The 13,352-nt window shown below is 31.6% G+C and overlaps 1 protein-coding gene and 1 pseudogene across 5 annotated transcripts in view; one reads left to right on the top strand and one right to left on the bottom strand.

Annotated features, from left to right (window-relative positions):
• The window catches only part of fsd (transmembrane protein fates-shifted), a 36,002-nt gene extending 29,741 nt beyond the window's left edge, over window positions 1-6,261 (bottom strand). The window contains exons 1-2 of one of the 4 annotated variants that reach the window (XM_076495474.1): window positions 6,022-6,261; window positions 2,909-2,992 (exon numbers count right to left, since the gene is read on the bottom strand). In XM_076495474.1, the coding sequence (XP_076351589.1) occupies window positions 2,909-2,992; window positions 6,022-6,085 (148 nt within the window). In that variant the 5' untranslated portion in view covers window positions 6,086-6,261. The remainder of the gene's footprint in view (window positions 1-2,908; window positions 2,993-6,021) is intronic. The other 3 variants (XM_076495472.1, XM_076495471.1, XM_076495473.1) reach the window with 3 other exon arrangements.
• Window positions 6,262-6,362: 101 nt separating this feature from the next.
• LOC143247413 (liprin-alpha-1-like) overlaps window positions 6,363-13,352 on the top strand; it is a 246,589-nt pseudogene continuing 239,599 nt past the window's right edge. The window contains exon 1 of the transcript XR_013026557.1: window positions 6,363-8,038. The product of XR_013026557.1 is annotated as a liprin-alpha-1-like (transcript). The remainder of the gene's footprint in view (window positions 8,039-13,352) is intronic.

Genomic DNA, 13,352 nt, shown 5'->3' with positions numbered 1-13,352 from the left:
GAATGAACAGCTAACCCTGGAAACATTTGAAATATGGCCATATATTACAATTAACAAAACCTACATTGATGGTGGCAGGTGAACTCAGTGATGTAAATGTCAAAATGAGGACACTGGTCAGCATCATAATCCATCTTAGCAGTGAAGATATGCCTCACTGCAGAAACTCCTTGGGTGGAGAAACCAGTGAGGATCTCTGACTCAAGGATGCTCTACAAATTCCTCTCAATGGTAACTCCTCATGACAAATTTAAAGTAGCATGGAGAATAACATCAATGGGTATATCCACAATTACCTTCAAATGCATAAGGAGTTCACTGTGTTTATGAGTGTATGTTTTCACCAATATGTCACCAATGCAGAGCTTTTTGACTGACTTGGGAGAGCCAGCAAGTCCCTTCTGAATACAAAAGGAAGACATTTTCCCTGAAGGTTTGTCTGAAAGAAAATGTAGTATAAGAAAGTGAGGTACAGGTGTTACAGAGGTTGAAGACTGCTACTCAGAATCTTCAAGACATGGTCGTTTACCTATGGACTGATTTTTTACTATTTTATTTAAGTTTCTATAGAAAGAATATTTTGGTGCCCGCTGACCCCACCCACCATGGAGGCCTACGAGGGAACACACTACAGTGCCAAACAAGGACACTGCAGCAACACCAAGGTTTCGTGAGCACTATACTCAAATACCAGCATCAGATACAATATCTACAACACCTGTTGAGAACAGCCAACACTGGTGCTTGGTTGACCCTAGCCTAAGTGAACCAGCTGACTGACCTTAAGTGGGCCACCCCATGGCCATCCATCTACAGGAATTCAAAACCAAAGTGGGTCGCCACGCATGGCAAACACATAGGTGGATGTTTAGATCTCACAGGAGGTAAATTGAAATAAAACCTTCTCTGAGAGGTCCCCTCACCATGTACAGGAATCCACACCAAGGGAACAGAAAACTGATGCCATCTTTATTGCTACCAGGTTGTTATTTATAATATCATTTCTGTTAGGCAGTAAGAAATATCATATCAAAACAGTAATCTCAAGCATGAAGCATGAGTAGTCAAATGATACCTGATAAAAAAAGAGGTTAGATGAACTCTTGCAATGATGGCTTAGGTAGCACAAAATCCTGATATTAATATTATTAAGATTCTATTGAAGCTGAGGTTAAACAACAACCAAAACAATTTGGCTAAACTAGTGATGAGTAATATAAGACACTTGAAACAATATTTCACAATCCTACATTGATATACTTATGGTATTATAAAAGAATGGTGTACTGCTACACTTAAAGCAAATATAAATTGTTAGTGTACCTTACAACTGTTATTCTTATACTGTCTGTAATAATATGTAAACTTATTATTTAGATGCAAGTACTAATTCTTTGTGACTTTCCTATTGTATCACCTCTTCATAATTACTTTCAACACTATTTTATGCTATATAAATAAATGACGTATTTCACAGTTTATTTTTGCATGCAAGTTGTAGTCTTAAAACATTCACAGTATTAAATTGTACTGTCCATTTTTTGTTTTTGAGAAAGTAAAATAAAGCTAAAAGTGCTTATGCTCCAGTGCAAATGATGTAAATTTTAAAAGCTCAAAGTCCAAAACCATAAGCTGAAACTGACAAAACCACATAACTTCCACAAACAGTAGTATGCACAAGCATTATTACTAGTATTTTGCTTTCAATTTCTTTAATACAGCTGGATAACTGTAAAGTTTGGAATGCGAGATCAAAAGAATAGAAGCTGGGATCAAAATAAGTAACAAAGGCTTTCATAAAAGGGTTTCCAAAGTGATAGCAAATCCAGTAAGAAAGTCAAAGTATTAGAGAACACTGTGTGAGAAGAATAAAATATAAGAAAGACAGTAACTCCACCACAAGAGTTTAAGCTCTCAAAACAAAAGAACATGGTGGTGACAGATGTGTCAAAATGGATTGTGATAAGAAGACTACAGATCTGTCAGAAGATGGTGACAAGCACTTTGAACATCCAACATCTTGAGAATGTTGAAACAGAGACTACTCATCTAGAAATCAGACTATAGAAGTGGAATACGTGTCTGGAACTATGCCCCATCATAACAGAGGCATCCATTGACTGGTTATGTTTATTGATTTGATTGCTGTCAAGCATAAAGTTATACAAAGTGTCAACTGTGCTGCATCTTCCATAGGTGGAGATACTCAAATATTTGGGCATTTTGCATATTTAGTCGATGCCAGTAACTTTTTTATCTGTATAATACTGAAGAATAATAACTTATCATATGATATCTGTACAAAAACATGCAACATTAGGTACATAAAATTGTGAAATCTTTTGGATGACTGTTCAAAAAACATATATATAAACACACACATATAAGCCTTTCTGTACTGCAAAAATATTTTCCAGATACAAAATAGATGCAGTTTATTAACAACACTTCTGAAGTATATTTTTGTCTAAACATTCCCTTGGACAAGAAGTATACTCACTGTTTTCTTATTAACATAAGTCTGCATGTATTACTAAACAGTAAAACAACAACAAAAAAAAACACAAACAAACACTGAAATGAAACATCAAAACTGCTACTACTAAAATGCACAATATGAGAACAGTTTCAATAACATATATTCTAATATTTGATATTCCAATTCCTTTTTTTGTGGTTATGAGTTTTAATTCAATAATTCAAATATTACAAAGTTAATAACATCAAAATAAATAGCAAATGGAAAAGTTTCACAAAACAAATATTGTTGTCACATGTACCTGTATAGAATACTGACTGTGATTTTTAGTGCATACTATAAACATACACATCTACAAAGTTTAGCATATTCTGACAGTAATTACTGTACAAGTTTACACAAACTATTTCAACCAATAATATACTATACCTTCTCTCACAAAAGAATGTAAAGCTGGCTTCCGCAGCCTTTCAGTTAAAACCTCATTGTTCGCAAAGTCATTCAAAGTCACATCTGTAAGATACAGAATAATATATACACACAAAGATATGCAATCTTGTGAAGTGTAGTAGACTCTAGTTTGTTTGTTTTTACAGTAAAACTATTGCAATTAATTACTTTTAGCATTACATTTAACTTTCAAAGAATAGTTAATTATTACAACTCTCTAAGTGGGATCCTGCATACACAGTACTTTTGATTATCAGATCCAAGCAAGAAGTAGAGTGTGGTTATCCTCAAGTTGCAGGATTTGTTAATAAATTATGTTTAACTTATCAATTATTCTCATAAGACCTGAACAGTTGGAATAATTTAGAAGAGAAATAATCAGAAACACCAATTCTGTGTAGTTAATTATTTTTATGACACTAACTGATGTCAACTATACTTCAAGATAATCGACTAATTTGTGGACATATATCGGAAATAATCTTAGATCTTATTATACAATTTTTCACTGGCACCACATAATCAGATAGTCTATCATAAAGGTTAATATGACTATGTGATAAATGGGTTAGTAATATGAAACTTATTAAAGGAATTTGGTCAAACTTGATCTTTGTTACTAGTGGTATGCCTCTAGGGTCAGTGCTTGATATTTTGCTTTTTCTTTTTTACATTAATAAATATTGGTAACAGCACAATTATGATATTCACAATTGTAGTAAGAATGCTCAAGTAAAACAGACTGAACTGAATTAATTGGTACATGGAAGAAATACTTTGAAAGTAGCCCTTACTTATGATGAGTGCAAAATAATAAACTTCAGTTATCATAATTTCAATAATACATTTAATATACAGGAATAAGTTGAAGAGTGCAAGATAAGAAAATAATCTTTGCATATTTATAGATTAATTTCTCATGTCATTAATATAGTACTCTTTTGCTAAAAACTAACAGAAGATTAAAATGTTATTTATTGACACATTGATTGCAATTCAAGACAGGAAACTACCTCTTTACACAAATCAATATTTAGGCCTCACTTGGAATTATAAAGGCTTGGTCTTTTTACCTATGAAAGGATGTGGAAGTGTTGAGGTTTGTTCAGAGAAGAATCAGTAGAAGAACTTTTGAGATAGTAAGGTTGTTTTATGTGAATAGGTTAAAATTTCTTAGCTTATTATTTCTTGAGAAAATGTGATGTTACAGAACATTACAAGATTATAGGAGAGATTCATAGGATAAAGTCCTTTGATTCCTTTTTACCATGCATGTAAATTAAGAAACACTAGCATAGACAGAGATAATTCCAATATTCATGCAGAAATAGGCCATCAACATAAGTCCAACAAAACAGAGACTGTGGGTCCCCTAGCAGAGGATTATATGTGCAAGATATAATTATTAATCATTACCACTTTTAATTATTTCAGCATGATTCAGCTTGATCAATTTGTATCACAACTAAGGGAAACAATCAAATAATTGAAATTGGCATTTCCAAATATTTCTATTTTTGAGTATATCAACTACACAAGTCTCACAAAAGAATAACTGATTAGTTGAACATAATCATCCAGCTCCATCTGAAAACACAAGCAATTGATCATTAGTTTCATTAATTCAGAGGATTTGAAGTTTCTTTAGCCATCAAAATTGACTCAGATGGAAAGAGAGTTTCCCACCGAAGCTCTTGAAGCATTAAAATGTGTGGCCACTTCTTTTACATGGATCACTTCAGGAGATAGCCCCATAGCACTCTGTGGAAAAATCAAGTTGGTAAAATGGACTTTTCTTTCTTTTGAATTACTAAAAGCAAAAATAATATTAAGGTAATATGCTAACTTTACTATTTGATGCAATTAATCATAACCATATCTGCATGATCAGTTGCTGTACATGTATAACAAAGCTTTTCTTGCCTGAAGCAGATAAAAATATATTCTAGAAAATCATAGGACAGGAATGCTTGAGCAGTCTTGCTATTACTGCAATAGAATGAGAATTGTTACAAGTCTAGAAAATATGTTCATATGATACTGTCAATGATCACTTTCATAGAAAGACGAGTAGGTTTAAACAGCTTGCCATTACATCTTAGACATTCCTGATCAACTAAATTCATTTGTCAGTTTCTTATTATATATATATATATATTATTTTTTAAAGTTAAATCTGCCAAATACAATGTTCCACAAGTAGATATATATTTTAATACTCATGTTTTAGGTCATAAACATGGCTACATTAATTTCACTTTTCACAAATCAGAAGGCCACAAGTATAGAATCCTGCTATATTCAAAATGAAGGTGACCTTTTCTCTATCACATCAGCAACCCTCATCTACATTGTAAGCAACTGAGGCACTAGCCACAATGACCATGACCAGATGCATAACTATATTTACATTTCTTTCCACTGTGTCTCCACACTTTTGATATAAGACACAACCTCCTTCAAACTGTACAATCTAAAAACAGCACTTTTTTACTTGGTGTTTGTGAATATGACCCATTATATTTCTATTATTGTTTTTATTGCATTAAAAAGGTTAATATAACCTGTAATAAGAAAGAAATTTTTTGATCATTTAAGGCTACTCTTGCACATCTGGCCTTGAAAAAATTTATGTTCCCTCTTTATTTTTCATGAAATTATTTACTGCCTTCTTAAACTTCTGTAGAATGCTAGCTTCCACTAATGTCAACAGCAACTCATTTTATATATCAACCACCCTGTAACAGTACAATAATAATTAAACTGTTTTAACTGGACCTTAACCAGTCTTCTTCTTTTTTTTTGAAATCTTAAACTTTAAATAAACTTCTTTAAATAATATTGTAAAGTACAAATACATCATATTTTACCATTCTTTCCTCAAGACAAAATAAAATATCTTAATTCATCACTGTAATACTAGTAACAATGGCAATATTAAAATATGACTTACAATCTATTACTTTCTGAATCAGTGAATGTTGCTCAGCTTTTAAATTTTAGTTACTTAGTTTATCTTTTTATTTATTACTATTAACTAATTTTACCCTGTCGCTGGTGCTCGTAAGGTGTAACACTATTTATAGCATTACCTGTTTCTACTGTTTGTGTTTTAAAACTTTTATTCCACAATCCTTTCTTCCCACCTTTTGGCATTTTCTATCACTCTCTCCTCCAAGTTTCTGGACTTATAAAAAATTGTATTATCAAAAGGCATACTGATTTTTAACATAATACGTAAAATGTAAAGTTAAAATAAAATGAAATTTACAGCAATCCACCAACCCATCAGACATTTCGGCCATTTTTACAGAGGCTGACCTATGCAAGCAGTGCACTCTAGTATGTTTCGTGTTATAGTTTATATTTTCTTCTATACAAAGAACATTTTAGGTGTACAAACATCACTTAAAATTTTACTTGACAAACAGTATTACGCTTAATTCAGTTTTGTTGTGTTACAGAAACTATTTATCTAAATATATTATGCCGTTGAGATTAAAGATGACGTAAGTTTAGGATACAGAATTAACGCTTTATTTCCGGTATCGGTAGGATGTCATTATGTTGGGCTGTGGGTATCGAGAAGAGATAGGATTTGGTTGTAAATTTGGTAATTTGTTGTACAGTTGATAAAATAAACAATTTTTTGAAAGTGCAACCGTAAGTAGTAGAGAAATGTATTGAGCTTGTTAGGAATCTGTTAACAATAGCTTCTTGCTCTTTATGAAATAAGGAAAATATATTAAAAAGCGTTGGTGACTGAATAAGTTAGTGATGCTTGCCGGTAACGTTACTCTTTACTGACGTTAGATTACAGAGGTAGATGATGTTGAAAAACCTTTTGAACTGTTAAAAAGAACAAGAGGAAGATGAAGAAATTGTTACAACGTCCAGCAGTAGAGAAGGAAATTCGTGTATATGTAATGTTAGACTTACTAAAATTAAAAGAAATATTTTGATAAAAAATTAAAAAACATGGCTTTTTTTTCTTCTGAAGGAAAGAGGTTTTTTGTTTTGTTTTTTAGATCTGTTGCTTTTAAGCGATAAAAAGTGCAATGCCTATTAACTTTGTCCCTTAGGGGATGTAAATTAAAAATGATAGGCTAATGAGTATTTAGTACTTTGAACTTGGATGCCAAGGAGATAGCCTTTGTTTGTCTGTGTGATTATACATGAGGTTCTGAGGAGTTAAGGTTCAGTTACATATGTGAAAATCAAAACTTTTGGTAGTGATTTCTGTAATTGTTTCCGTAATATTTTGTTACATGAATATGTAACCTGTAGGATTTTGACCTGTAGGCTAGGTTAAATAATCTAGTCTATCTCTTTTTGATTTCAACTCTTAAGAACTTAATGACATACATGAACATTGTTCCTACAAGCTGTACTCGTAGTAAAACTGAAAGTGAAAGCAGCCCCATAGATATACCTGTAACATGCAAGTTGTCAACTAATCCACAGGTATTTGTAGTTTTAAGAAATTTTGCTAATATTGAAATTAAATAAAACTAACAGAAGTGAATTTAGATATAGTAAGCTGCTAATGGTTATAACTTATTACAACTGATGAAGTAGTTTTTTTTTTGTTTTTTTTTTATACTGTTGTCATACATTCTTATTTTAGACCAAATGAAATTCAGTTATTTGATTTCAAGCTAAGTACAATGCAAACAAATGTGCCATAACTACGTAAGTCAAATAACCAGTGTAGTGAAATTCAGTACAAAACTAACTTTGGGGGTCCAACACAAAATTAGTGTTTGTGGTTAAAGACATTAACTTTCATAAGTAGTGCTGAGGACAATAAAAAAGTTAGTTTTCATGTGAAAGTAAGTTAAAAACCATAAAAACAAAATGTGGAATATGATGATGTGTGATGTGATGCCTACAATATCAGAGGACAGTATTACCCAAAGAAGTGGTCAGTTAACTGGAGACGAGGCAAATTTTGAACAGCTTATGGTTAATATGCTGGATGAGAGAGATAAACTACTGGAAACTCTTCGTGAAAGTCAGGACACATTACAAGAAAGTCAAGGAAAGCTAGTAGAAGTAGAAAAGGAGAGAGACTCCCTTATTCGCCAGTTACAAGCTAATCTGCCACAGGTAATAAGTTATTCTGATTCATGTATCATGTTTTTAAAGAAACCATATATTCTATAGGTATGTCTGTAATTATATTACTTATTTTTTTAAGCTATTGATATTTTGTATCTCATAATCATTAACCTTTATAAAAGGTATTACTACTTGTACATCAATGCCACCACATTTTCTAAAATGTCTAAATTTCTCTATCATATCTAGATGGTGGGATATTAAACAATGTGATGTGTTTAATAAAAAACGTGAAAGTCAAAACAGCATATTTCAACATTCTTTGGGAATATTAATCGTTTTGGAAAAAGTCCAAAAACAGGAGATTAGCTAATGTCTCTAGGTTTTAATATGAAATAGCTAAAATATATATGGATGTGTTATAAATAGTTGAAATGCATCACCTTGAGACAAACAATATTGTTGAGATTGAATAACATAAACTTAAAAAAAAGGAAAATATTGGTGGAAAAATTATGAATACAAATATTTGGGTATGTTACGTATTAAATCAGTCTTTGGGTTGGTCACTTAGCTAAACTGAGGTTAAAGTTTATGATTGAAAAAGTAAATGTACTATAATGTGTAAGGATGTTAACAAATCTACTCTAATTAGGGTTTTAATCCAAGACACTCAGCTTACACTTCAGTTGAAACCAGTACTCTAACAAAATGAGGCACTAAAACTTATTTCCAAGCAGGGAAGCTCTCTTTTAATGATCACTGAATAGCTCCCTCACTGAAACAGTCTCATTTTGAATCCTGCAGTCTAGTATCCTTGAACTTTCATCACACCGCCTGGCATTTCTTGGCCAGAAAAAAATGCTCTCTCTCTCTTACACACATGTATATACATGTATCACACAAAACAAGAGGAAAAGTGGTTTAATTCATCATTTGCTCCTGATCCTTGAGAGATAATCACTATCTGGGCATCAGTATAATGTATTAGGATATTAAAAAATCTGATCTGGCTTGGGCTTGAACATGGGAACTCACACTAGTGTAAGATCTATGCTTCTAAAATTTGTGTCCATAACAGATAACGTTTGACCCTACAGTATAACAACAAATTCTACACCAACTACATATATCTTTAGTGAATTTTGGTGTCTCTGACATAACATATATAATGTTTTGGGGATAATTGGGACTTATTGGTCTGTATTCAGAATTAAATTTAAAAAAAAAATGAAGGCCAGCTTGTATCATTCATATATTTATGAAGCTTTCTTGTAAACTTACATAAGTTACCTGCCTCCACAATATCTGAAGGCAAACAATTCCAAGAGCCAACCACTTTTTTAGTAAAAATAAAAGTATTATTTGAAGATGACTTTTACCCTGCCAAAATTTATACTTGTGTCCCCTAGTTCTAGTAGTCTCACTGAAATATGAAAAAAGATAATGCATCAACACTGTCAATTCCCTTTACAATTTTAAACACCTCAGTCATATCCCCTCAACTCTCCTTTTTTCAACAGAAAACAATTTGAGAGATTTTAGCCTCTCATATGACAATCTCTCCATCCCAGGCAGAATTCTAGTAAACCTCTGTACTTTTTCCAACAACTTAATGTTTTTCCAAAGGTAAAGAGCCCAAGACTGAACACAATATTCCAAATGTAGCATAACCAGTGAGCTATATAATAAAGTTATAACATCTTTAGACTTGTATTAAGTATTTCTGTAGATACAACATGAATTCCTCTTTGCCTTACCACTGCTCAAATGGCTCCAGAGACTGGTCTACTATTACACCACGATCCCCATGTGCTATCCAAAATCCTCACTATGAGTGACTAAAGTATGTGCTGACATTTCACACAATCTATATGATTACTTCACTGGCATATTCAGTTTTATTCAGTATACACATTATGACAGTTGTGATAATATTGAATTTCTATTTACATTTGACATCAAGATACTTGCAGTTGACATAAACCATTTCAGTAGAGAAAATCAGCACATAAAGTCAAACTGGTTAAGTTTTACTGACAAAAGATATATTTATTAGTATGATTAGGTTACTGCCCCTCTCTCAAACAACACTTAGATCTGAAAACAGATGAGCAGTTTAACTGAATGCCTGTGAGCCTTGATTAAATAGGTTAGTATTATATAAGCTGTTTGATTGAGAGAAATTATGATTAAGTTAATTGATTGAAATTAGAGTTTTGAATTATTAATTGTTCTGATTATTCCAGAAACTGACTCATTAAATTTCTTATTCACATTTTTTTATTATTCCAAATATCCATAAAATTGAAGTACTGACACTAAAATTTGCTTCTCCTGTCTTTAATATGGCAGAACTCAACAGTTTGCCACTGTGACTAATTTTTAACTTCTGACTGGAGAGAAGTAAACTAGCTGTCAGCATCCACCACTGACTCTCTTTCTGTTGTGCAATCTCTGACTAGAAGGAACAGCTGGCTGTCAGCACATTATTAGCTTTTTTGTTTGTTCTTCAACTGCTTACTTAAAGGTAGAAACATCTGGTGGAGCACTTGCCATCAACTTTTTTGTTGTTGATGTAGTTGATCTGCTGACAAGATGAAAAGCAGTTGACTTACAGCATCTTCCCCAAATTTGTACATACCATTTGAGGAATACTCTACTAATTCTCTAATGATGTGTTACCTGTTAATAAAGCTGTTGATAAGTTACAGTATACTACCAATCTCCTAGTTCTAGCATTGAAAAGGGGCATTAGCCTAAATCGTAATTACGACATTTCAGTGTTATAAGAAACACAAAGTAGACTGACTAATATAATTATTTTCCTTGTGGGCATGTAGATATTAATATACTGTATATCTTGTACTGTAGCTGCTGACCTGAAAGGGAATTTGTCTTAACAAGAGCATTAATGCTAATCACTCTTATGTAAAGAAGTTATTAATTTAGTAAATTTGATACATTTTGTACAAAATGTTACACAAAACATTATAGTGAATATCTGAGGTTTTGAGCTCATTTTATTTCACTGTATCATAATCTTTATTAATTTAGGTGTATGAATAATGTTATAACATTATTGTCAAATTCATTATTATACAATGGACCAACTTATTTTCTTTTCACTTCAGGTGAAAAAGAAATCTTTAACATGTATAAAATCAGTAAATGATTTGTCTATAGTATAAAATTTAGCAGTAAATTCGACAAAATGTCATAACATTATTTTCATATTTAAATTACTAATATGGTGAAGTAAAACAGACTCAAAATCTCAAATATTAAATACCCTTTACCATTATAAAAGGTCTAATCTGTACTGATGAGTCTTGAATAGATGAAACTGCAGTGAACATCGGAGGGCACAGCCATCCCCAAAATGCATTAGGCCTATACATCAATGATTGTGTTTTTGATTTCATCATTTGTAAAAAAAAAGAAAAAATCTTTAACATGTATAAACAATTATAGTAAGCACAAAATCAATACAATCTTTTCTCTCTACTACCGAAGAATAATGTATTTGTTGTATGTTATTCGAATAGATGTGACAAATTAATCAAATGCAAGGTGTTATTTTATAAAAGAAACTTTAAGAAATAAATTTACCCATGTGAAATAGTTGTATTTAATGCTAATTATAACAGCACTCTTTCATTCTGTAATTTTTTTGAGATGCAAATAGTAATATAACAATCAACTAGAAATAGATGATTAGTGGATTTGATAATTGGTTAATTGTTGAGCTCATTAATCAGTTAAATAATTTAAATAGTTAGTTGTTCTCACAATACTTAGATATTTGGAATAATCAAAAATGTTAAATTTAATAAGTTGATAATTTTAATAAACTATATTAATTCAGGGAATCAATGTTCATAGATAAGTTCATATTGATTAATTGAGCTAATCACTCAATTTTACAACTGACCAGCTTTTGTCAAATTAATTTCATCTAAAGTGATCAACATATTGCTATAAGAAGAAAACTCTATTATATTTACAACTATTACAGGCACTATCAATTTGTGCCAATAATTCATTGGCAAAATTATTTGAGCACTACTTAGGTACATCAGAACTCCTCCGAGATACAAAAAATAAGTCTTTGTTTCAATATTATCTCCTAAAAGAATAATCTAATCTTTTCTTGTAAACCTTTCTCGGGGTCAAATGACCAGAAACAATTTAAAAAATCTACTACAACACAAGTATAAAATATTTTTAAATAAAAAAATTAGTAATTATAAATGAAAGCACCAAAAAAAAGTAAAGGGGCAAGGTAGGAATGGACAGGATAACATTACAACACTTAGTGGGTTTTGATTTGGTGCAACCTCAAAATGAGCGTGGCCATTGCTCTGCCCATTTCTACTTCATGTGCTTTTTGTAACTTGGTAATTGCTTAAACTAAATTAAAGGCATATAAAGCTAAATTTCTCTGTCATAAACTTTGTTTTCTGCAACCAAGACAGATGCACGAATGTAATAAAATTACACGATGACCTTAACGAAATGCATGACACCATTAGGAGTGTTTTTGATATTTGAATCAATAATCATACTTTGTGTATGGGAAACAACAGACTAGTAAAAGGTGGACCAAAAATATAATGTCAAAACAGCTGATTTTTTGAACTTTTAAAATTTGTTGACTATTTAGAAAGGACTAGCTACTAATGATACTCAATTCAAATTTATAATTGGATCAAAGTTTGAAGTAAAACATGAAATAGGAATGGGTGAAATGATGGCCACACCAATTTTGATATTGCACCTTGTCAAAAAATACAAAGTGTAATGTTTTTCTGTCCATTCCTGCCATTTTCTGATGCTCTTATTCCTATTTCCTAATTTTTTATTTAAATATTTTTTATACTTGTCTTGTAAGTTTTTTTGGTCTTTTAGAGTGGTTGGGCTCTAGGCCTATTCTTCTCATAGCTTTTTTTAGAGTTATTTCTCAACATTTCTTAGCTTTTGCTGACATCTTTGCTATATCCTATCTTCCATCTAGCTAGGGTGGCAGCTTTTTCTTGATTGGATTAATGGATAAGGCTCATTTCACATATTCACCATTACTGTTTTTTACCTTATCTCTCTTCTGCAGTAAAGCTCTCTTTGCTGGAACAAAGTCTTTTCAAGGTTATCAACATAATATATTCTCCTTTTCTCTCAGTTTATTTCCTTGAAAGGTATATTTTAAAAATTGTACTATTTTAAATACAACCTTAGGTGTCAGTAGGTAACACTTAGTTTGCAAACAATGCAGAGTTAAATTATATAACTTATAATTCTTGTTTTAAGTCCAGGAGATTGACCAAAGCCATTTCAGACTTTAACAATGAAAGCATTTGTTCTC

This window comes from Tachypleus tridentatus, chromosome 3 (assembly GCF_004210375.1).
Source record: "Tachypleus tridentatus isolate NWPU-2018 chromosome 3, ASM421037v1, whole genome shotgun sequence".
Classification (NCBI taxonomy): Eukaryota; Metazoa; Arthropoda; class Merostomata; order Xiphosura; family Limulidae; genus Tachypleus; species Tachypleus tridentatus.
This window is presented reverse-complemented; position numbering and strand designations above follow the sequence as displayed.